We start from the raw sequence: 26,217 nt of genomic DNA on the forward strand, positions 1-26,217 counted from the left end.
TCACCACGGGTGTGTTGATAGTTACTTGAGCTTCAAACTGTCACACAGGATAAAGAGCCAAAGCTGATAGACGAACATTAAACAGCAAATGTAATCGGCAAATTTGCTGTTTAGCAAAAGTGTCAGAAGTGTGAATTTACACATTTCTGTGCTATTTTTTGGTGTTATTGCTCTGCTAATTTTGTGGTGAATATTTTCTTTGTTCTTTGTATCGCTGCTCAGACTCAGAGGCTTTTCTGGTAAAAAAAACTACCAAATGTGTTTAGCACAGCATATTTAGAAAATATAGACACTTACATGATCATTTTAAATCAGTTTGGTGAAGCATGGTAACAAAACAAACATTTCTTCATGTGGAAAAAGAAAAAGTCAGGAACAACGCCACAGTGAGGGTAACACCTCATATTTCTCAGCAGTCTACAGTCTGCATAATATTTTCACGATGTCAAACTTTGCAGTCAGGTCAAACAACAGGCGGCCATGAAAGCCTGTACATGTGCCTCAACTCATTATCTGAAACAGATCCTGACTAAAAGGATGAAGAACACATGAGAGGCTCCGTTCTTCTTGCTCAGATCCTTTTGATTTCCTGTGGTGCAAATATTAGCCAATCAGAACTAACTATTCCCTAATCGCATGGACAGAGCCCTTCAGGCAGGGAGTGTGTGTGTGTGTGTGTGTGTGTGTGTGTGTGTGTGTGTGTGTGTGTGTGTGTGTGTGTGTGTGTGTGTGTGTGTGTGAGAGACACCAGAGAGAGAGAGGAGGGAAAGAGACAGTGGAGGGAGAAAATGAAAGAGTAAAAGCGAAGGAACGATAGAAGAGATGTTGTAAAATTAGCCACGCTGTCAGAACGGTTTGCACTTGGCTTTAAAGGAATTGTGATCAGTGTAGCAGAATCAGGGAAGCCCCCCTCTCTCCCAATCATTTTGAGTACAGTGAGATTCAGGCTCTCTCTCTCTCTCTCTCTCTCTCTCTCTCTCTCTCTCTCTCTCTCTCTCTCTCTGCTTGGGCAAACTCCTCAAATGACAAAAAGGCCCAGCTCTTGCAGTAGACCTGGTTAAAAACAGCTTTCAGACTGTCCAGGATCATCAAAGAGTCACGTATGTGTGTGTGTGTGTGTGTGTGTGAGTCATGTTTCCAGTGGGGTAAACGATGAAACTTATTTGGTGGGACTGCAGCTTTTGAAACGTTATTCCAAAGTTTGGGAGCTAGCAAGTGGCCAATGGACAGAATGCAGCTCAGAAAATGAAAGTCTGTTTAAAGGAGTCGTTGACTATTAGGAAATAAGATTGAACATGGAGACAGTCAGCCTAACATAGCATAAAGACTGCCAACAGGGGCGAACAGCTAGCAGCTCTATTTTAAAGTTCAGCACTTCTAAAGCTCACTAATTCACACACAGTAGCCTATTCTCATTTGTTACTACCTACAATTTCTTTGGTAACAACGTTACAGGAGGTCGCAGTCATGGTTGTTGTTTGGCATAGTTCTGCATGTTCATTACTGAGCTGTAGAGGTGTTGGAGAGCATATTTCTAGCTGTTTCCCCCATGATTCCACTATATACTAAGCTGATCAATGAGCAAACGAGAGTGGTACTGATTTTCTCATCACGAAGGGAAGACGTGTATTTCCAAAACTGCCAAATTATTCCTTTGAGGCCAAAATTGCACATTCTTTTTTTCCCAGCCTAATCATGACTTTCCTTACACTTAAAGGAAAACAAGTGGACCAATGAAAGAAAAGATGTTTTGTAACATCATGTTTGTCCATTTGGTCAGTCAAATGAAGTTCAGTGGGACAATATAGACTATTTATTGTATTATTGCAATATATAAGAAAAGCTGCATTATTGCTGCACCTAATTATAGCAGCCAAATTTACTTAAAATAACATAGCTTATTTAAATGAGCTTCTTTCTGATTAAATGTGAGCTTTGACTTCAGCACCAATATGGTCACAAATAATTTCAACAGATTTCAAAATGAAGACAAAGTTCAAAATCTTTTCAGACTGCAGCTCATCTAGTCAGAACAAAGGTGTTTGGTTATGCTTAATGTTTGTGCATCAGCAATAAGAGAAAAAAATGAACGACCCAGATTGATAAAACAATAACAAATGAGCTCCCTCCAATGATAAAAAAGTGTATGCCTCACTCCTCTTTGCAGAGGCCAATCCCTGCCTGTCTCCATGGCAAATGATATCCCTCAGAAAGAGAGAGAGAGAGAGAGAGAGAGAGAGAGAGAGAGAGAGAGAGAGAGAGAGAGAGAGAGAGAGAGAGAGAGAGAGAGAGAGAGAGTCGGGGTTTTCCGGTCGGAATCGGAGCCGAGAGCCCCTGACTGTGACGCGCGACAGATACATCAGTCGGGTCTTGGCTTGTGGGTTAAGATTGTTTACATCCTGTTAAACTAGTGAGAAAGAAAGTGGCCTGCTGCTGACATGGACACCGCTGATCAGGTGAGCAGAGCACCGAACAGCAGGATCATTCTGCCTCAGACATGTGTGTGAGGAGCGCTTAAATTGGCCAGTGTGTCGTTAATTGGTGACTGAAATCTGTGTCTTTATGCAGCTCGCATCTGTGGGGACATTTCAGGTGCTAAAATTACCTCTGGGATTTATCCGTGTTTTGGAATGGGTGAGTTGGAACTTTGATGTTTTTTGTTTGTTTGTTTTTTTAGCATGCATGCAATAACTTCATTATGCAGTGTAAATACACCAGAGAATTATGTAATATACGGTGAGATGAGATGATGTTATGAGTAAACAAATTGTTCTGACTTGGAAAAAAAAAATCCTGCGTCTTTCATATCTGGTACAACTTCAACTTTATCACATCTGCTGGCTTCTGGTGTCTGAATAGTGTGAGGGACCTTACACGCAAGCATCTCTGCTGTGAACCGATTCACCGTGTCTAAATGGCTCAAGTTTATGTAAGGATTTATAGCTCCATGAGAACTACATGCCCGGAAAAGCCGCTATGGAGCCTTTCAGTTATGCGTATTTTGGATGCGTTGTGCCAGCCCTGTGCGTTTTGCGCCAGTCCAACAAAAATGTCCCATTTTACTCCAAGTGAAATGATATAACAGGAATCAACAATAAGAACGGGGTGTCCTCGCTCTGACTGAATCAAAGCTTTACTACCTCTTTCTGTCTGGGTGCCGTTTGTACTCTCGTGTTTGTCGTACAGTGCGGAGAAGCCTGGCGGCAAAAAGAGATAAGTGATTTTCTTTGATGTCAGTTTAGAGAAATTACTGTAGCCATAAGGGTATTCAGCTTGCACAGATAGGGTGTGTGTGTGTGTGTGTGTGTGTGTGTGTGTGTGTGTGTGTGTGTGTGTGTGTGTGTGTGTGTGTGTGTGTGTGTGTGAGCTTGTCTTTCCCACTTAATAAATGCCATCAAATGTGCAGAGACTCCTCACAGGGCTGGCTGCTCCATATGAATAAAATAATAACAAAAAAATCTGTATTTTTTTAACATACAAAGAAAGTGATCCCCGCTCAAACTCACTTTCATCACACACGACATTTTAGCTGAGATAAGGCAGATGTCTATCAGCGAGGTGAGTTCCCCAGTGAGTCCCTTTCGGCTGTTTGCATGTGACCAGATTCACTGTGATATTTGTGGGCCAGAGCCAAAGAACAAGCAGATGATCCAAAGCACCATCTGTATGATTAAGATAACACTCTGTAATAGCTCCCTCTGTGTGTCTTGTTGTTGCTGTGTGTGTGTGTGTGTGTGTGTGTGTGTGTGTGTGTGTGTGTGTGTGTGTGTGTGTGTGTGTGTGTGTGTGTGTGTGTGTGTGTGTGTGTGTGTGTGTGTGTGCGTGCGTGTGTGTCTGAGTTGGAGGGCAGCATGTGTGACTGTGTGAGCATGATTGCACACTGTCCTGTAACACCTGGTGACGTATTGATCCAAGGATCACCTGGGAGTGTTCATACTCGCGATCTTATGCGAGCTGCAGTTAATTTTACCCCCCCCCCCCCACCACCACCACCTTCATGACACTATTATAAAACTGACCTTTTCCTCGCCCGCAACTGAAAAGAAGGAAACTTGGCCAGTAGGCTTATAAAAATGCAAACAATTCAAATTATGACCAAGGCATTCTGATTTATTCTGCAGCACCAGCAGTGGGACAGTTCTGCTTAGACAGTTTTTCCTCAAACATCAGAGAGCAAAGGGATCTCCACGAAGCCTCAGTTGGGCTCTAGATGATATCACTTTTTCTGCCTCCATCTGAAGTCCAAATGATGTAACTCAACTGTTTGCCCTCATTTGGCCCATCATTAGTGTCTGACTCCAGCTCAGTTCTGCTGCAGCCTCAGGAGACTCTGACAGGTAGCGATGTAGCATCTGATGTATACATCAGAAATATACACGCATGATGAAAAACGACGCAGTACACTTGACAATTTGGATTTTTATTTATTTTTTTTACTCATATGTGTTATTCACAGACTATTTTATTTTGCAACAAAGAAAGCAGAAAGCAGTTCACAAGGACAGAAAAAATTCTGGTGTTCGATTGTTTCAGAGAGCAAAGGGCAGTAGTATTTCTGAAAAAAACACTGAAAAACTACAGGGCTTAGGTCTGCAGCAGGTCTCTGATTCAGATTTAGGAGCTGGTTTATTTCTCAATTACTTTGTGCATCACTCTTGGACAAAAACCCCTAAAGAAGGTGTCTTACAAGAGTACGACCCAAATTTAGCAATGCACTCCTATAACACTGTCAGACTTACAATAGACAAAAAATGCATCAAAATCAAAGCAGCAGAACCAGGGGAACCATGTTTTTTCCCACTGACTCCTGAACGCAATCTGACTGCTGACAGTTCACCTGCAGATTTGGGTATATTATGCTAGTAGTAGTTAATGTAACCTCGAGCCACTAGCCTCCAGCATTGCCAAAGGTGAATAAATCTGCCTTTCTCTGCTATCTTAGGGAAAGATCACAGTTATGGCAGGGTTGACGTTAGAGGACTAAAAACACGAGTTAGATTGTGGTTAAGATGAATTAATATTATTAATTAATCTCTGTGAAGGGATTTGAATTCTGGTCTGTCACATGATAGTCAAACATGGATTTTGTTATGTAAGGGCCACACCACTTCCTGCTTTGGCACTAAATATCGGTGTTGGACATACATTGTGACTGATGTAGAATCAGCCGATATGAAAGTAAGTCCTTGGGATACTGGACTGAGTTTGTGAAAAGTCACCACAGAAACAAGTGCATATGTTTGCATGTGGATGGTGGGAACATGCCCCGAGCAGTACTTTGGGAGCACAGAATTGTCCCAACCGATATTTGAGTGAATGAAATGAATTAAGTCATATTAGATAATTGTGATGTGCCCTCCAAGAGGCTATGTGACTATTACTTCACAGTTGTTTCAGAACCATGGACAGAGACAGAGAGAGAGCAAGAGAGACTCGGGGGGAGGCTTGCAAACAACTGTTTCTACGCACCTCCCCCTGCTGATTTTTACTGAGAAACATTCATAAAATCAAAAAATTTGCAGTGGTCTAGGTGGGTTATGGTGTCCCAGTGTTGAGACCAAACCTACGCCCTTCCACAGCCAGTGTTTTTCTGAGCTTATGACAATCACGCTTCATTATCAGAAAGCCTGCAGCCAATTTCTGCCCACATTATGACACCAGCAGAAACACATGTCTGTCAGTTTGGTTTGTTTACATGCCCTCAGGCTTCAAAGGCTGTAGTTTCGGCAGCGATTGACATTTGCGTAGCTAATAACAATGAACCCTTGACTGGGTTCATATGGCTGACTGGTCATGTGGACAAGCAGAAGGTTGTTTAAAGGTTATGTTGACTTTACTCAAGATAGTTGCAGCACACTGGTAGGTTTCCTGCATCTTCAGTCAGTGCTGGGTCTGCACAAGGATGAGGCAAATTCAGTCATGTCTGCAGGAGATTCTAATACAGCTTGGTGTGTGCGTGTGTGTGTGTGTGTGTGTGTGTGTGTGTGTGTGTGTGTGTGTGTGTGTGTGTGTGTGTGAAGGCTCTTGGCCTGTTTGGCACACTGTCAGCGGCTGGCATATTCTGCTCCAAACAGCTGTAAGGTCCCCTCCTCTCCACCATGGACCAACTCATGCAGAAGCTGTCCTTTGAGATGTGCCCAAACTCTTCACTGCATGTGTGTGAGTGTGTGTCTTCGTGTGTGTGTGTGTGTGTGTGTGTGTGTGTGTGTGTGTGTGTGTGTAAGAGAGAGAGATGGAAGGAGAATGAGAGCAAAATTGTACAGTTGATTGAGCACATGATGCAAATGATATACATGCATTTTTTCATGCGCTGCTGCATCATCGTGGCTATCTTCTCACACAGGGTGATTTTACAAGTACTGTATCGACTCAGTGCCCTCCTGTACCACACAGACACTCAGACTGATGAGTCACAAAAAATGAGTCCATCATGAGTTTAATTTATGAGTAATGGTCCTCCTCTCAGCCAAAATCCAGGCTTGACCCACTGTCCTATGATGTCATCCTCAGTACTTTACTGTACTCCAGTGTATTTTGCTTTCGGGGGGGAGAATACAGTCTGTGTTTGTGTGTGTGAGATTATTTGTCACTGCGTGTCTGTGGGCCAGGAAGAAATCCAAATTCTGTTCGCAGCCTTAATACAGCTAAAGTTGAAACTAATAGAAACAAATAAAATGAAATTTAGTGTATCAAATGTCAGCAAAGGGCTGTTTGGTGGACTTTAACAAAAATCATGATCATAAAATTCATAGTGACTTTTAGTCCTGAATGCCAGTTAATTGCAGCTGATTAATCCATTAATTGAGTGAAAATGTAATTTAGACCCGTTGCCCCAATAAAACAAGCTATTTTAAGATGCTGTCAAATTATGATTGTTGTTTTTCACAGTTTTCTGATATGTTGTCCTTTAGATGGTTAATGGCTGTCCTCTTTACCACCCTGTAAACATCCTCTAGCTGAAAATGGATGCGTTTCCTGCCATTTTCATAAATGCAGTCTGAAGAAAACAGAGGGAAGGTGAAACTGATAAACAAAAAAACCTCGGCTGGATGCTATATTGCCGAAACTGTACATATCCTAGCAAGTGTTTCTGACGTCGAAGCTGCAATGCATACAGTGTGTTGGCCATTGTCAAGGTAAATATGTGAGACCTATTATGACGTTCATTCTAAGAATGCAAGTATGAAATCAAACTGTTACTCTGATCAATGAAGACATTACAGAAATAACTTCATCTGCAAACACAAGGCCACATGAACACTATTTATTTTCACTGAAAACTTGAGTGAGATGGTCCAGAATTACTTTGTAGTTATGAAAATATAGCAAAGCCTTACATGAACAAGGATACACCACAGATTAGATGCATCATCTCTTTGGAAAAGGAACCTCTGCGCTCTCTCTCTCTCTCTCTCTCTCTCTCTCTCTCTCTCTCTCTCTCTGTCTTTTACTCTGTCACATTCTGTCTCATTTCTTCATTGACTTGTCACCTTGATAATGCATTATACTGTAGGTTTTGACAGATTGCTTCACAATGCTCATGATGAATGTTTGTACAGGAGCATACACACACACACACACACACACACACACACACACACACACACACACACACACACACACACACCAAAGGAAAACAAGTGAAAGCAGAGAGATTGGTGACAGCGGCTGACAGATATCACAGGAGACATGCCAGGTCAAAGATCTGTTTTTCAGCGCTGAAATCACTCAATTCTTGTTGACAAGGGGACATGAGGCTGGGGAAAGAATTGCACCTCTTTTAAACGCTTCAAGAGATGATGTTAAGCTTGGGGTATCCATTTAAACAAACGTCTTAGTGCCATAATGACTATTTGGACAAGGCAGGGAAATTGGAGCACCGCTGAAACTTTTGCAAAAATGACAACTTTCATTGTAACAATCACAAATTGTTCAACAGCTGGTGATAGCCATCAACTCTGAGATGTGTCAGTCAGTATTATCTACAAATATCTGATATTCTCTGTCTGATGGTCCCTCTTCTTCTTCTGAAAAAACTTGGGTGCTGGCTGTTTTTTATTTTTGTCTGTCTGATGTTTATGAGATAACTCCTAATTCTCAATGATTCCAACCTGAATTACAATTGCTGCTGAGTCACTGTTTGTTTCTGAGAAAGTCAGGCTGGGACACACTGAACAAGAGCTGGAGGGTCCTGGACCCTGGGCCTAACCAGGCACTAACTAAACACCATCCCCTAAGTTGACTGATCCAGGCTCACAGCACGTGTGAAGACTGATTCATTTCTATTCACAAGTAGTCCAACAAAAATGGGCACATTTTAAAGAAAAAATGTTGCAGAACTTAATAAAGATCAAGGGGGACTTTTATATTAACAATGCGTCAAATTACTACATATGATGTGAAAAGAGTTGCTCGTTGTGACAACCATCCCCTGACTCACGCTATTCCCCTCATTGTAGGAGAGTTTTCACACCTTCCAGCTTGTTATTTTGTAATATGTAATGATGTGATCTTTTAATAAGCTGGGGTTATGGGCTGTGGTAGCTGATGAGCTCGTGGATGTGACGTGGCCTGTCCTGACCCATCAGGTCAGGGCTGGACCTCTGTCTCCTTCTCAACCCTGAGACGGCGATCCACCATCTGTGACTCAGGCAGGGAAAGGTTAGTCTGTCATCTCCTGTAGGTGGACACATCTACACGAACGAGACATCCCACACACACACACACTTAGTACATGAAGAGCTCAGGTGTGGAGACGGTAGGTACACAGACAAGAGCTTAAAGAAACACAGTGTAACAGATGCAGCGTCAAGTCCTGTTAAACTAAAATGAAGATGAAATGTTTTTATTTGCATTTTAAAGATGGTCTATGAGAAGCTATTCCATTAATAAAATACCACCATATTAACACCAAAGCTACTGTGTGTAGGACATTCAAACTTAACTCTACGCTCCCTAATTTGGCCCTCAATCCAATCCTGGTTCTTAATCTGGAGCTCTAATTCTTGTGAAGACATTTCCTCCTCTTCCAGCACCATTGACACACACGTGTACACACACACACAGTGAGGTTGTGTTACATTTCCGCTGGGTATCCCCAGCTTCATAAGTGCTCTGGCTGTCCCTGCAAGGCACAGAGGCCGGGTTCCAGCCAGGTCACCTGACTAAGTAGCCATAGAAACCCCATGGGGAGAAGAGGAGCACCAAGAAAGGACAGTGTTACAAAAATAAATTGAGATTTTCTGCCTACTTGTGGTCCCTCAAGCTTGCAGAGGGAGAGAGCAGAGCAATAGTGGGAAAGATGAATCTGGGCTATGCAGGGCACAAAGCGCTCCCCATGCAGGAAGGGATTAGCTGCCGCTAAATGAGCTACTGATTTTGTTCTGCGGTGCTGCTACTGACACCGAGATCAGGCAACGCTCTCATGAAGGCTTTTGGGCTTCGCTCCTTTGTGTAACTTCTGTAGTCAGTGGAGTAGTTGGGCTTTTCTCACTAATGTAGCAACCAAGACAAAAATCATCAGTTTGATGAGCAGGAAAAATCTTTTGTTTTGGGGGCCAAATAAGGACGTCAGGTGTCCTCTGCACTTATTCTGTCCAAGTATCATCACTCTTTATTGAAAGGTCTAAAAGGACACTTAACATTTAGGATTTTAAGTGAATGAAAGACCAAAAAATCGCAAAGACTGGAGTAAGTTTTTTCCCCATATCTCCAGTATGTCAGTTAGGGTGAAATCCTTCATCACTCTTATGTCAGAGTTCAGTTTAAATGTGCATCTGTCTGCTCTCCCTACTGTGCTTCTATTTCTGATATCCGTTTGTCGCTTTGTTTTCTACTTAACTAGCTGGCGCAAAACTGCTCATGCTTGCACGCTGGCGAACCGCAGCAGTGACAGCAAATGAGACTGTGTGTCTGTGTGTGTGCAGAGTGTGGCCAATGCTTCTGCCTGAGTGGAGAGAGCGAGATATTTTTACTCTATGTTCACATACGTACACACACATTGCGTGCTCACTAGGACCTTAAACACTAAAACACACATGCACTCACAGTGAGGCACACATGCAGCCATGCACACACAAACATGGACATATAAGTCAGCGGAAATGATGCCGTTTATGAATGCACAACCACATGAATACAAATGACAAATGCAAATATGTACATACGCACCAAGGTCAGTGCCTGGCCATGCTGGAAGGACATGCAAGTTTATTACTAAATGCAGGCTACTGCATCAAGTACATAGTATATAATATTTCACCAATTTAAGTTCACCAGCCTGAAAACAGCTAAAATGTTCCTCAGCACGTTTTTGCACATTATGATTGGGGAATTTGACAGACACAGTTTAAGTGAAACAATACACCCAGCATCGACCTCAGATCTTTTTGAATTCTTACTTATTATAAATTTGAAGATGTATTTTTGAGCAATACATCCAGTTCCACAATGGCAGCATTTGTTTAGTCCGTTATTGGCTCTCTGGCTGTGAGATCCAGGATATGTTCTTTTCACTGATGCTGTGTCCATTTCCTCACTTAGAAAGGCCTTTAGGTAGAATGTCTTGAGCGTAGTTTCACCTTTGGTCTAGTTGATTTGTTAAAGTATTTAACAGTTGTAGAGGTTCTGAAATTGCACAGTTGTTTGACAAATATTGGAGTAAACAGTGCAAGCCTCCAAAAGTACACCAAGTAGATGTAATTATCATTTGTAAGTGAACTGTATTTACTGACGCTTTTCTGAAGTGTTCCTGAGCTCATGCAGTAATCTCCTTTAAACGATCATGTGTTCACAAAGTGGTGAACCTCGCTCCTTCCTCGCTTGTGAACGACTGACCCTTACCAGGATGCCCCTTTCATACCCAATCATGATACTCTCACCTGTTACCAATGAACCTGTTTACCTGTGGAATGTTACAAACAGGTGTTCTTGGAGCATTCCACATCTTTCCCAGTCTTTAGCTGCTCCTGACACAACTGTTGCTGCATCAAATTCAGAATAAACAGATATTTACAAAAACCAATGACGTTGATGTGGTTAAATATTAAATATATTGTCTATATTGTCTGCACTGTTTTCAGTTGAGTAAATGTCAAAAAGGATTAGCAAATGATCACATCCTGTTTATTTATGTTTTACACAGCGTCCCAACTCTTTGGGAATGGCAGTTGAAAAAAAAATACAGTATATGTGTGTGTGTGTGTGTGTGTGTGTGTGTGTGTGTGTGTGTGTGTGTGTGTGTGTGTGTGTGTGTGTGTGTGTGTGTGTGTGTGTGTGTGTGTTTGTGTAATGGTTGCTGGTTTGGTTAGCTGACAACTTGCCCCAGAAGTACAGCGTAGCTCTTTGTTGAAAAAGCTAATCCAGGGGGTTAATTTTTGAGTTTCCTGTGCAGCTCCGATTATGAGTTGGAAAAGTTGAAAAATATATTTTTCTGAAGGTTTTTTCCTCCTCCCTGTTCAAACCACACACTCCATTCAGTTGGTTTGTGTGGTTTTTAGGAGTGGTTTGATTTTAAATTATAGTAAGCAATTGGAAAGAGACATTCCTCCTTCTCTTAATCTCTCTCTCACCCTCTGTTTCATCTTTCTTTCTGTCTTATAAAGAGTGCCCTAGATTTTTTTTCCTCCTCCCAGTCAGACAGGGACAGCAGCTGAACATCTTAGGCGTTTTTCTCCTCCTGAGGCAGCCACTTGACACCACAACGATTCCTATCAACTTGAATAGAGCAGGTGGACGGTGTGTGTGTGTGTGTGTGTGTGTGTGTGTGTGTGTGTGTGTGTGTGTGTGTGTGTGTGCCATACATAAGGGGGAGAGGGGCGAAGGAGGGCCCTCTTATATCCACTGGCCTACTACAGACTTCAGGGAGCCTCCTGAGGTGAATCTTTCACACCGATGACGGAGCGCTACCCTGAAGCCAACAAAACCTACCCCTGTCACTCCGTCTCAAGAACCCTATCAGGATTTACACCCCTAAACCTAAGAGCTATTGTAGCTGGCACCAAACACCTGGTCAGTCTGGGGAAGGGTCCCTACACAAGTTCTCTACCCTATGAGGTGTGTGCACTAAGTACAATCAGTTTTGTTGCTGTGGTGTGGATGCACTGGAGCTTGCCTCTCGGGGGCCTCATGGTGTTCCTTTTAAATGGCTCATTCAATAAAGGGTCAATCACATCGGGGCTTTTAAACTTTTAAGTTTTATTCATGAAATTATCTGGTTATGCAATATGAAGCTGAGTAACTGGGTTTAAAAGGAAAAGGCCAGGCAGGCCAGACCGAGAGTGAGTGTTCTGTGGGAACAGAGGCCCCAGAATCTCCTCCAGCCTATAGTGCCCATAGGGCCTCGAGAGGACCATGAATAGAGGTGAAAAGAAAAGAAGAGGTTGCTTCAGCTTGGCTCAGTAGATTAAATTCAACCTGGATTAAAATATGGTTCAAAATGATTGAAACTTAACATTTGATTGACATTTAACTTTGAGTATCTTTTTTAAACAAGCTAATCATATGTGTGTGTATATGTGTCAGTGAATGTAAACAGCAAGTAACATCGAATTTAATGTGAGCATTTATGTGTGTACTTACTTGCTGCCACTTTACTTGTGGAGGACTTCTCCTTGTATTTAGTTTTTTTTGTGTTGTGGCAGTAAAGATATGCATTGCTTAGAGTGATGCAATTGTGCCATCACCCCATCAGCTTTGTAGCATCAGGGTCGATAGCTACTAAAACAGCAGCAATAATGTAATTAAAGTAGACAACAATAATCGCATATGACTTGCCATGTCTCAACAGTGTGTGTTTGTGTGTGCGCGCGTGGCATCTGTGGGGAGGTTTGTGAAAATGTCAAGTGCAGCTCATCAGTGAATGCACCTTTTAGCTCATCTGCCACTTAATGTGATCCTCACCTCCCCACTCTGCGCTACTTCAATCACGTCCTCTGCCACTCATATCACGTCCTCTTGTTTGAGCAGCGTCCCTCTTATTTTATTTATTTTACAGTAAAATAGTCTCTATTTTACCAATTCACCATTCCTAATATACTCTGTCTTTCCGCCCACTTCACTTTCAATATAAATTCTTGGCCTGATTCATGTCTTTACTACACCCTGTTTGTTTTCTCCTGTTTCACAATGGAGGCTGTGTGTATTGGACAGTAGGTCTGATCGCTGGTATAAGCTTGAAGTCTGTGGATCGCTTTCATAATCCTCAGCCAGCCTCCGCTCTTCCACCGTGTTCATTCATGTCTTCGTTTGAGCCTCCAACCCTGCTCGAGTTACTTTAAAGTCTCCTCAGACAGAATCCTCTAGCCCTCTTATCCACATCCACTCACCTAAATGTGCAGATAATGTCACAAGTTGTACTTTTTTTTATCTTTGATTGAAGTGAAAATATGCTTTAGACTGGTTTGAAAGCAAATTATGGTCTTCACATTAGTACTGTGCTCTCCAATGCCATTTAGGTCAGTGGAGAGGAGGGCAAACAGAGATGTTTCAGTGCTTTGTTTGCACTGTTTTTCATTCCTGTACTCAGGCCTCCCTCCCTCTCTCTCTCTCTCTCTCTCTCTCTCTCTCTCTCTCTCTCTCTCTCTCTCTCTCTCTCTCTCTCTCTCTTGTTCCCCGAGGAGCCCAGCTGGGAGAGGCAGATAAACACACAGGGGCGCGGGGCTTAGCACCCACCCTCATTCCACAATGCCACGCTCTCCTGTTCAAAGGCCCCAGCCAGAAATGAGAGTGGCTAAACCCAACCCGAAAATCACAGGGCGAGGAGGCAGCTGCAGGAGACAGAGAGAGCGAGAGAGATGTTTATCAGTGGGTGTTTGCGATAATTACAAGGGAGTATTTATTCTCTTGCTCTTCTGGTCACTTTTCATCTTACATTTGTTTGTTCAGATAAGGGCACGCCACAGTCTTCATGTACAGTATTTATCATTTCCTTTAGCTGCATATGATTTAGCTGCATATGTGAATTTGTCAAGTGTGTGTGCAGACGCATGAGTGCATTTCTGTGTGTTTGTTTGTGGCCTATCTTGCCTCAAAACCAACCAAAGCTAAAGAGAGTGAATCACTTAAAAACACTTCAGCAGAGGGACTCCCTGCAGGGGTTCCAGCTGTGTACCGTGACAGCCAGGTAAGCAGCATTCAGCCTCCACCTGAGGCCTGAAGCTGCGGGGAAAACAAGAGGAAATGCGAGGGCTCAGTTTTTCATACAGCGTTTGGCTTTGATCCGGGTCCGGCCTGACGCAGCCAAAGCTAGCTCAGCCCTTCGTGTCCCAGATTAGCCTCGCAAAGCATCACCTAGTATTGTGTAGTTATACCCTTCTGAGCAGGTTGAACAGACAGCAGTAGCCATTTGGCATTAATTTGAGACAAGCACCACAGAAAAGATTGGATAAAAGATACTGATCTCTGTTGAAGTCTGGTTTGTGCATACGGCTCTGTGTATATTATGGTCCTAGTAATTAAGCTGTAGCAATGCTCTGATGTAACAAACAAACTGACAACCTGTTCTCTCAAACAGCTCACTACAACTCGCTGTACAAAAATCCTCTTTTGATTCAAGGTCATCTCACTTCACTTTGCTAAAGTAGGAGGCTCTGTCCTGGGCTGGTACTTAATTGCAAACTCATTGTGTTCAGTGTATTAGCCTCATTTTAAAACTAATATGTTGGGTTTTAAGCACTGTAAGGTATTCATCAGAAAATGAGTCAACTCAATGGCTGCATTCAGCCACAAGGTGGTGTAAAGCCATCAATGATGAGCACATACTTCCAATGTCTCAAAATATGTCACATCATTGCTGTTTCACCTATAAAATTGTGGGCACAAGGAAAATCAGAAGGGACTGGATTTTCCTCTTCATCTTTGCTGGATTTGGAAAAGGCTTTGTCATCATTATTCATTACTTTCATTGTTTACTTAACAGAGAATTTGTTGAGAAGCAGCTGATTCTACAAAAGGCCAGAGAGCAGACAGAAGTGACAGTGCTTATTCCATAAATGGACCAATCGAATGCAATTGGTCCAATTAAAGTTGCTGCAGAAGAAAACATTTTGTCTTTTGAAAAACAAACCAAATGCAAGAAGCTTGATATGCATTACACCCATAAGCATAACACAAAGGAAGACTTGATAAAACTGTCTCTATATAATGCGTGTTATTCTTTCTGCCAGAAATAGGCACACATATATTTTCAATTGCAGTTATATCCTGAATCCAGAGGACATGACGTTGTTTTGTATGGCTCATATAAAACTTTTTTTTTAATGTGGAATTAAACACATGCATTGTTTATGCGTGAGGACCATGCCTGCCAGATATGTATTTAAGAAGAATGGAATAATGTAAATGCATTGCATCGAGATGAAACAACAGTCAAACTGTAATAAAATAATAATGTACAGTTGACAGCAGGACACGAGAGATAAAAAGGGGTCAAGTGAGACCAAGCCAGAAGAAAATAATAAAAAATGCTAAAATTAAAAAAAGGAGTAAAGCTCCAGAGATTTGGGTAATTAGATTACTTCTTGTAATGAATGTAATGTGATACAGGTGGTCGCACCTGCTGATGTTCAGTCTGTCAACAATGTCAGTAACCAAACTGTAAGCAGCGCCAGTGTGAGAGATACAGCTGGGTGTCATCCACATAGCAGAAGAACTGTATCTCATGTTGACTAACGATATCACCCAGAGAACACACTGAATGATATTTCTAGGATGAGAGGGAGTAGTGCAGCTGACTGATCTGATAAGCTGCTGAGGCTTATTAAACAGCGCCCTCCAGAGGCTGAGGGGCATTCTAGATCTCCTCCCCAGCTTCTGGCAAGCTGCTCATCCAGCTGCTTGTAAGATGGCAGAGGGGACACGCATGCTAACCAGGCGTCAGGTCTGATTATGGTGATCATGGTTGTGAGAACTCTTGAGGCTATTGAAGCATTACATGGAAAACTGGGCTGAGAGAGAGAGAGAGAGAGAGAGAGAGAGAGAGAGAGAGAGAGAGAGTATTGAGGCCAGAGGGTGTGTGTGTTAGGAGGTTGGATGTGTGTCTGTGATCATATGTTTGCGGCATTTTCATGTTTGCTGATTATAACAAGAAGCCTGTTTACCTGAAGCTGACTTTGATTCCAGTCCTTCACTTGTGACTCAAAAGACACCTAAACCTGTTTACTAGCAGTCGTCTGCACTGTCAGTAGTCATGCCGAGGCCTGGCTGTTCATGGCCACTGTTCCCACCAGTCCATTGTCCTTCTTGACTCCTTCTTTAGTCTCACATCTCTCACCTGGCTTCACCAGTCTTTATTATTTCTACCTTGAAAGGTGTTTTGGCAAATACTGGCATGTTTGCAGTGTATTGTAATAAGCACTAACGTCAACCATAGATGACATAGCTTTAGGGACACACTACTGGAAGAGGAAAGAGAATTCCACACAAGAACAAACTCAGAGCAATTTGTTTTTCCAGGAAAAATATGGTGGAAGTGTTTCCTCATTAGAGAATCCTCACGTCACACATCAGCTCGATTTTCAGCATTCATACATCATCTATCTTTCTATCCACGTTGCATCTACAGTTTCAAGTTGCACTTAGAGTTGCTAACCTACAATGCAGCCACAATCACTGACATAAGTGCTCAACTTTGTTCCACCCACAACACCCTCATATTGATTTTGCCTCTGCTTGCGCCCTCATGTGGTGAGTTTGCCATGGTAAAGGCAATCCAAGCCTGGATTGTGATCCTGGCTTCATGTACATTACTCTGCAACTCGGTCACACAAACTTCTTAGCGTAAACTTCAAGGGGAAACCCAAACATTATTCTTTTTACTTGTTATCCACCAGCAGTTTGCATCTGCAAAGGTATCTTTGTAATTTCGCAGGTGTTTACTGACCACCCGGGAGAACATCTACACGAGAATATCTTTGCCTACCCAGCATTTAAATCCAGGATTTCCACAGCCTCTGTGCTGCTTTTCAGCAACAGAACTACAAACCTGGCCCTCCTGTTCTCCTCTTCACTGAACGAGCTGTACATTACATCCACAAGCAAAATCACAGAATGCGGTACAATTAAAAATGAGTAAACAAAATTAATCAAATTATGTTAGTCACTCAAGTTGCACCCATTAGCCTCTATCATTTGTGTGTATCAGTTTAAACAAATAGCATGCAGTACATCTCATTGCACCGTAGGGCAGTATGTAGTATCTGGAATGAAAATGATTTTTTGTAATAAGTACATTCACACACATCTTCTAATAGCCATTGTCAGCTTTAGCGACTGTTCACAATGTATTTTAACATTTCGTCTCAGACTTCAAGGTCGATAAATGAAACAAACTGAGCTTGTAACCAGCTGCAGACTTTTAACAAAACATACATTAGGACAGAGAAAGAGCATGTTCAGGAAACCAAAAACACTTATATAGCTTGTGTCAATTTCACCAGCCATTCACACAAAACTACTGCTTTTAGAGCAAAGTGGCGAGAGAGGAGCTAATTATCTCTTTTCTGTTTATCAAATAAGGCTAAGCCATGACAAAACTACCGCATACAGTGTCATAATTTTATAATAGCATAACAGTAAAGTTTCCCAGTGTCTCGTGTGTTTCATGTGAACACATACTGAATATTTGTCTCTGCAGTTTTCAGCTGCAGCAACTAAACATCCTGTATCTTAGTCTCATAAACTGTTCCTACAGCTTGTTTTATCCACTGCTTTACACTGACCATTTACATACAGTAGGGAACAAGGTGCTGGCTTTATACACACACAGAATACAATTACAAGTTGACCTGCTGCTGTTTTTATAATGTTTCCGTTGTTAATCTTCTTACAACTTCCAGCCTTGCAATAAAGCATCTAAGCCGTGTTTTTCTGTAAGCTGTGGGGGATGATTAATGATCCATGTCATTTTAATAAGCAGACTGACACTGCATTAGCATAGAATTAGCAGGAGAGGAATGGTAATGGAGATCCAAAACCAGTCAACAGCAATGTGTGGTCTAGAATCACCTTCAGAAATCACATCTAATAACTAATCTATTAAAACATATATTCAAATTAAAGCTTTAATAGCCTACTGTACAGTATGGGTCAAGTGCAGGTTCAGCCTGTGCAAACAGAAGCTTGATTAGTTTGCTGTCAGTGTTTGAGCGTGTTTGAGGTGCTGGTTTTTTTTTTATTTTTCTTTCTTTCATTGGAATCATGATTCAGTGGTGGAAAGTATGTTTGCTTCTTTTCTGTTTACACTAGAAGGAGATGCTTGACTTTTTAACCCCTCTGCATTCTATCGGTGTTGTTACTTTTATTCTACAGCCAAAACATATCATCATCTTATAAAGCATGTTACATCTGATGTTAAACATTAAACAACCCAACAGTTTCTAAACTAGTTAAACTGAGCTTTGCCTCATGCAGATACAACATTATATGCTGTAAATGCTGCTTTACAGGGCCGAAGGAACCCTCTTGGGAGCTCTATGGACAGGGTGATATAGTTTAGTAATTATTAAAGGAGCCCTGCAGTTCTCTTCTGAACAAACAAAAGTTATGTTTACATTCAGTGTTAATGTCCTTCGGCTCCAACAAATGTGTTAAATGCATTTCATTCCTCATGAAATATTTACAAAGCTTTTTAAATCCAACATTATTTACATCCATGCTTGTAGCTTGCAGCCTTCTTCTTCTCTGCCTTTGCTGGAGCATTGCAGGATCCTGGTGTGTTATCGCCTCCTGTAGTTCAGTGGAATAGTAGTGTTACATTCGGCAGCAACAGACACACTGCATGCAGCAGAGGAGGCTTTACTGTAACAACAAAACCAGCTGAGCTTGAGTTGCTGTATGAAGTGTGGAGATAACATCAGGTCTGGCTAGGTGAGGCTACACAGTTTCTGTTGAATGTACCTCAATATTAAATAATCAACACTGCTGCAGCATGTGGATCTACCATAGATGCTACTAGCCATTTTAGCTTAATGTGCTAATGCAAAATTCAACAGACCAACCAGCAAATTAAACAGGAAACATAAACATAAAAAATGTGACATAAAAATGTCAAAACTTAGAGGTTCTAAGTTTGAAGGTAGCATTGATCCATAAGATCCAACGTCAGTTTTGAAGTTTTATATGTTTTATATTGACCCTCAAAGCAGTCTGATTAAAAATGATTAGTGCACAGATAACGTATTTGTTAGCCTAAGAGTTTTCCAGTTGTTGTGGGGATGTTTCCATCAAATTAATCCACTGGGTCTTCACTTCCTCACATGGTGAGAGCAGATGAAGATTTTTGTGTTAGTTCTTGGAACCAACAACACAGAAATTGACGTGTGTTGCTTGTACTGGAGTCGCCGTTACAGCAAGGAAAATATTAGTTATTGGTTGTAACCCCAGATCTATGAGTACATGTGTAAGATAAGATAAGACTTTATTGATCCCACACCGGGGAGATTTGGTCATTACAGCCAGCAAGTATTAAAAAGAGCAAGCACATTGGCATAAAGAGGTCAAAATTAAAAAAAAAAAATTGTACATTTGTACAGATTATTAAAAAAAATAGTAAATGCCATAAAAACCCTACTGCCATAAAAAAGTACTGTTGCCAATATTCTTATGAAGAAAACTACTAATGACATATGTTGTACTGCACTTGAGAAATACTATTGCACTTGTGCAATACTAGGGCTATGTGTATGATCAATATATACAGTTTATAAAAGTACTGTTGCCAATATGGATAATAAATAGTGTTATTGCACAGTTGAGAGAAATATACAACTTAGAAATTGCACTAGATGAAATGAATAATGTGATCATATACTATCATTGACAACAGTAACGCAAAATAAAGTGTTTACGATGTAGAATTGAGAAAGACAGCATCAACACAGAGCTACATTACATGATGCTGGTATCCCTCTACCTGCATGTTATCACAGTCAAAGCACAGCACATTATTTTCAATATGCTAAAACTTTTATCACAGTAATGCTGGCTTTGAAACATCCATGTGATGGCAGCAGAACATGACACAAAGCCAGTACACCGCCCTCCCTAAGTGGCCACACACACACACACACACACTCACAAAAACACACATACAGACGCACACACACATATTGCCATGCTTTCCACTGGCAGCCTCTTCCAGCTCTTCTTTCAGTATCGGAATGCTTCTGGGAGCCCTGTAGCATCACAAAGCTGGATTAGATCTTCCCTCCTCAATGTGTATGGTTATATTTGCTCCGGTAAGTTTAAAGTGTTTTTTTTTTATTATTATTGTGGATACAGCTTTTCAGCAAAAGGCAGGTCATTTTTCAAAATGTGATCATTCTCCCTGATCATTGTGCCATCAAACTGTCATTGTAATGTCATTATAAATCAAATGGTTACCAAATAATTAGAGTTCAATGTTTTACAGCCTGTGAGGTGTGAAGTAGATTTATTAGATTTAAGAATGGATTCTGTATTTGTTTTTTGCTCATTCCTACATCCTTTGCCATATTGCTAATCCAGTTTTATGTCAGATGATATTTGGTATTTCAATGTTTTTCCTGGTAGCATACTTTATTCATAGACTATACTTTTACTTGCTGCTTTGTCAATGTGTGTATGCATACAGCGGTCATAATGTCTACAGTTCCAGTGAAATTTATACATTTATTATAAGGAAGAATTAACTCCTTTTTTTTAAGAGCATGGTGATGAACTCATCATCAGGTGCCAGTGAAGGGAGCACAAATAGTGAACTCTTCCTCCAGACTCTGAGACTCTGTCCTAATTCAGCTCAGCCCACACACTCACTGCAGCTATTGTTGTCGATGTGCTGATGTGGCCAAAATGCTATCAGTCGGTCTTAAATTGGCTTCACGGCACAGAAATTGTTGAGATGTCCGTAAGCAAAATGTTTGAATGGTAGGACTGCTGATTCTCAACATTTGCGGGTGACTAGGAATTGATTCCAGTTACAGTTTTAAATTTCCCTGTGGTTCAGTTATGAGGTGTAAAACCCTGCAAAAGTCTACACTTAAAGTCCTGGTATCTGCCAATGAATGTCTTGGTAAAGGTGCACTTTTCAAGGGGACTAGAAGTAGGAAGACCAAGGGGCCACTGGCCCACTACTTAACATCATCCCACATTCTTCTGAATACCTGAAAATGCCCCAAAGTCAAAGGACTTCGTGTCTGGACCTCAAGCGTATCAGACGTGTTTTGTCTTGCTTGTCTCATGCAACAAAAAAGCTGACATCTTAATCTATAGGCTGCACCAGCTGCGTGCAGGCTGGCACCTCAGCTGCATTTCATGGGTGTATCCACAACATGGAGCATTTATTTTTGCTTCAAATCCATTTTTTTAACAATACGCATATGAATGCAAGGTTGATGGTCAATAAAAAGGCATTGAGGAAATGTTTATCTGCATATTCCAACAGAGGCAGAGTAATGTGCACACACACACACACACACACACACACACACACACACACACACACACACACACACACACACACACACACACACACACACACACACACACACACGCCTCTTTAGCACCATGTTGCTGAAAGCTGGAGCTACAGTGATGACCCACATTTCCCATCATGCAGTGTTGGACGGAGTATTTTGTTGTTGTTCAATGTTGTTGTTTTATGTTGCAAATGCTGATGTTATATTTTGTTCATGTTTGCAATGTGTCTGTACAGAACATGGTGGTTTATATGCATTTTTGTGCTGGTTTATAGTTTTAATCATTACTTAGGTGGTTGGTACAAAAGCTGTATTTTGCTGCAGTTTCAGTTTTGAAAGTAAATTGAAAAATGAACATTTGCCAAGATTTGTTAGGTCAAACCTGGTTGATAGTGCCAAAAAAGTCTCTTCAGAATGGAGCCATTCATTGGCTAATTTCATTTGTATAAGACCAGAGATAGAAGTTTAGCAGTGGCTGATTCACATAAACAGCAAATCTCAACACAACTTTCTACAAGTCCACCAATTTTTTCCTGCAGTGCAGACTTCATTCAGTGACCTGTCACAGATGCAGATAGTGATGATTCATGTTAAGTGATCAATTTCATCAAAAAATGCAATGTCAAAACAACAGTGTCAACAAACACCAGGATTATCCAAGCATGACTACAATGAATGTGTTCATTTTTTCAAACATATATAACAGTGTGGTCATCTTTAGCTTAAACTCTGTTGCTGTTCCAGAAACAGTCATATATTGTTGTTTCCATCAGGCCTTAATGTAGCAGAGAAGTGATGTGTCGTTGCATTGTTATAATGAGATATAAAGATTGCATGTCAAACTGTGTGTGTTGTAAGAACTTCAAGTCATTCCCATCAGTTTCTAGGTGTTATCACTTCATCCTTGCTGATTGAGCTGCTCAGTATCTATAGAAAAGCAACAAATCTCAAAGCCAAGAGCAGCTCAGTTCTCTGGTCAGATGATGCTTTCCATTGGTATGTTTCAACACTGTGTTGAAACAGGGACTGAGGGAGAAAGCTGTGGATTTGATTTGGCATTGCTGACAGTATTATTCACCTAGTAATAGGTTGTGACCGTGTGTTGCGTGTCTGCATGCGAATACTGTCACCTGTGGCCTCAGTTCACAGCTGTGGCTCCATTTTCACAGTAAGCATCTGATTTTTGTTGTTTTCTTTCTTTGTGCAGCTCTTTGCCATTTTTGCATTTGCGACATGTGGGGGCTACTCTGGGCAGCTGCGGGTTAGTGTGGACTGCATGGAGAAGGCCAGCAGCAACCTCAGCATTGGCATTGACTTTGCTTATCCTTTCAGGTGAGTGGGCTTCATTCATTGTCCGATAGCAGGAGTGTGAACCTGTGCTTACTCAGATGCTGATACGGTGCATGGTGATATCAGCCACGCTGGAATGCTCTCACTGTTTCCCATCAGTGTTAAACACCTTATCACCTACGTGACAATCCATTTCTGATTATGCACACATAATCTGGACAGAATAGGCATATGTAGAGGCGTATCTCAACAGCAAATATCATGACTTCTTTTAATAGATTATAATTTACAGTGAAATGGTCTCACAATGCACTGTAGTTATGAGAATGCAGTGCTCATCAGAAATCTGCATAAAGAACTTTATTTTGTGTGAAATTTATGTTTAAACCATCATAGTTTATATATTTGAAAGCAATGTTTCCTTTCAGATGGACAGCATACTGTAGCCTGACATCCACAGGTCTCTGTGACATAATGTAGGAAGGTATTGAATTCAAAAATAATGTGTGTAGGTGTGTGTGGGACGATGTCTGTAAAAGCAGCAGATGAAACTGAAACTGTCTGTACTGCCATACACCACGTGGGGTAAATAAGAGAATGTGTTTTTTTCTGATTTGAGTGAACTAATTCTAAACATCTGGCTTCAAATAAGAGGAATCCAGTTCAGAATATTCAGAATTCATTCATTTTAGTGGCTTTTTCTGTTAAGAAACTAATTCTCAACTCATATCATCTGCAAACATACTGTAACTGTAATTGCTTCCAGTCTTTACCAACTACTGTAGATATTATGCTAAAAGTCACAGAATCTCATCTTCTCTGGTGCGATTTTGACGTAGGAGGAGAAAGGAGTATAAAAATAAGATTATATTCACTGACGTTAGCTGTTAGAGGTGTCAGGTCAGACTTTTCTGAACCACATAATTGATTGTTACTGTGCAGTCAGGCCACCGGTCAAGACAGGAAAGACTGATGATCATCAGTCACTGTATCATCAGTTACCAGGACCCCCTTTGGTAAATTCCATTTTGAGCTGATCTGTATACCTGCCTCTTTGTGTACCAGGCTGTACCAGGTGTCCTTTGACGCGCCCACGTGTGAGGGCATAAGGAGGGAGCGTGTGTTCCTCATTGGAGACTATTCATCCTCCGCAGAGTTCTTCGTCACCATTGCGGTCTTTGCCTTCCTGTATTCCCTCATGGCCACCATCGTCTACATCTTCTTTCAGAACAAGTACCGTGAAAACAACCGAGGGCCGCTCATTGTGAGTACAGTGGACTCTATCATTCAAACACTACTCACAAAGTACTGACAGCGTAATGTTGTGGTTTCTTGATCTTAATTTTTCCACATCTTGTGTTTTCTTCTCTCTTACATGCCATCAGGACTTTGTAGTGACAGTGGTGTTCTCCTTCATGTGGCTGGTCAGTTCCTCTGCTTGGGCCAAGGCTCTGTCTGATGTGAAAATGGCCACTGATCCAGACGAGGTGCAGCTCCTCATCTCTGCCTGCAAAGTCCAGAGCAACAAGTGTGGCTCCGTGCATGGACCACGCTGGTCTGGACTCAACACCTCAGTGGTAGGTTCACAGGATGTGTTTCCCAAACACTGAGAATAGATGAATAAATAAGATAGAAAAAGGCTCAGTTTAGTTTTCTGAAGAAAATGTACAGGTGCTCACTGATGACATTTCGCAGTTGAAACACTGAATTGATTGAAATACTGAGACAGTTTCTTACATAATAATTGGGTCAGTAATGATCCAGCAAGAGAATAAATGCCTGGGACTCCGCACCAGTCAGTTAGAACTGAAGAAGCCTCTTGGATGAGAGCCGAAACATCTTCTTGAACCTCAAGCAAGTCCAGTTGCCTTTGGAAAGCACTTAGAAAGCCTGAAACAGTTGAAGTAGAAGTGTCAGTCAAAGCGCAAATACTGAAATGACTTGATGAACAATGAATGCAGTAAAAATGTTTAAGAGGCACACAGTTCCCAAAGAAAATGAACAAACTAAATTTCTACATGAAAATAAGTTGCAGTCATTGAAAAATAAAATAGCATCCAATGGAAAAATACAGAAAGGATATGAATGTGCATCCCTGCTTAGCATCGCTTTGTCTCATTCTCTTTCTCTTCAGGTTTTTGGGTTTCTCAACTTCGTTCTATGGGCTGGGAACATCTGGTTTGTCTTTAAGGAGACCGGTTGGCACAAGGGAGCTTCAAGGTTCGCAGGCGGGGCGTCTGAGAAACAGGCCGGCACCTTCAGCCAGCAGCCGTATAACCAGGGTAGCTTTGACCAGTCAGGGAGCTACAACGCCCAGGGAAACCTCGGTCAGCCATCCGAGTACAGCCAGGTGGGAGGACCCACCTCCTACTCCAATCAAATGTAGCCATGCCTTTTGTGAGGGGCACTTCTGCATTTTAAACCAGGGCAATCACAGGGTGATAGTAGAAGGAGGAAGGTTAAGAATTGTGCAAAAAACAAAAAAAGATGGTTATGAAAAAAAGCATCAGAGGTGTCAAAGTACACCCATTGTAGATAAAAGTATTGTTGGGTATTGTACAAAATTATTAGATATAGTCTTTTACGTCTTCTCGGTCAGAGGTGTTGTTTGCTGAATGTTGTATTCCTCGTAGGTTGAAACAAATATGTGACAGTTTCTCTCTCTGTGCTTGGTAACTGACGTTCACTGTCATGACCGGATGTCTTTTTCAAACTGTTTGGCATTGTGGGACGAAAAATTTCTCTATGTTTGTACAATTCTCAAGTTTCTAAAATGGTGACAACTAAGTGCATGATATTGTATGTGTGCTAATATGCTCTCTGTGAAACCAGTAGGAAAAAAAAAAAAAGACGTGCATTTTATCTCTGAAAGTTTACAAACTCCACACTGCCATGACTCATTACTGAAAGTGTATGTAGATCACTGTTATTACACATACATTATTTTTTGATCTAACTGAAACTACAGTATATTTTGATAACAGGTATTTCTAATTCAGATACAGATTCAAAATATAATGTAGTGACATTTCTGGGTCATATTTGTCAACACAGATGCATTCCAACTCATATCTGTCACTGATCACATCAAAAAGTCTAAAGACTTAAAGCAATAGCTGTATACCACAAAATACACTATACAGGCTTTGTGCAAGAAAAAAGGACAGTATGCAACCACTGCAGCATGTTGTTTCTTTCTCCATGGTTTCCACTTCTTAGTTGCATCTGCAGAGACGATATCACACTTTTTTTTTGAATAGTGTAAAGAGGAAGATTGTCTCCCTCATTGTTTACAAGTGGCTGCTCCTGCTACAAATTACTGTGACTGTTTTCTATGCTATCCTCAGATGACTGGGAGATTATACACGTAAGTTATACCTCTCTAAAGCATGTCAAGAGTTTCAATTTGCACTAAAGCACATCAAAAAAGCACATCAGTAACACAGTGATTATACATGAATAAGTAAATAGTGGG

The 26,217-nt window shown here is 41.3% G+C and overlaps 1 protein-coding gene across 1 annotated transcript; it reads left to right on the forward strand.

Annotated features, from left to right (window-relative positions):
* The first annotated feature begins 2,257 nt into the window (after positions 1 to 2,257).
* Positions 2,258 to 25,574, forward strand: synpra (synaptoporin a). The gene is made up of 6 exons (XM_070993412.1): positions 2,258 to 2,456; positions 2,569 to 2,634; positions 22,660 to 22,784; positions 23,808 to 24,006; positions 24,128 to 24,319; positions 24,877 to 25,574. Exons 1-6 carry the CDS (start codon positions 2,439 to 2,441, stop codon positions 25,126 to 25,128), a joined length of 852 nt encoding a protein of 283 aa, XP_070849513.1. The 5' UTR covers positions 2,258 to 2,438; the 3' UTR covers positions 25,129 to 25,574.
* Positions 25,575 to 26,217: the final 643 nt, after the last annotated feature.

This window comes from Chaetodon trifascialis, chromosome 3 (genome assembly GCF_039877785.1).
Source record: "Chaetodon trifascialis isolate fChaTrf1 chromosome 3, fChaTrf1.hap1, whole genome shotgun sequence".
NCBI classification, from domain to species: Eukaryota; Metazoa; Chordata; class Actinopteri; order Chaetodontiformes; family Chaetodontidae; genus Chaetodon; species Chaetodon trifascialis.

What these genes read in the sequence shown, in the direction of transcription:
- synpra (XM_070993412.1), top strand. An exon ending in TTATCCGTGTTTTGGAATGG is followed by an intron (nt 2,635 to 22,659) that starts GTGAGTTGGAAC and finishes TTCTTTGTGCAG; the next exon opens with CTCTTTGCCATTTTTGCATT. An exon ending in CTGGACTCAACACCTCAGTG is followed by an intron (nt 24,320 to 24,876) that starts GTAGGTTCACAG and finishes CTTTCTCTTCAG; the next exon opens with GTTTTTGGGTTTCTCAACTT.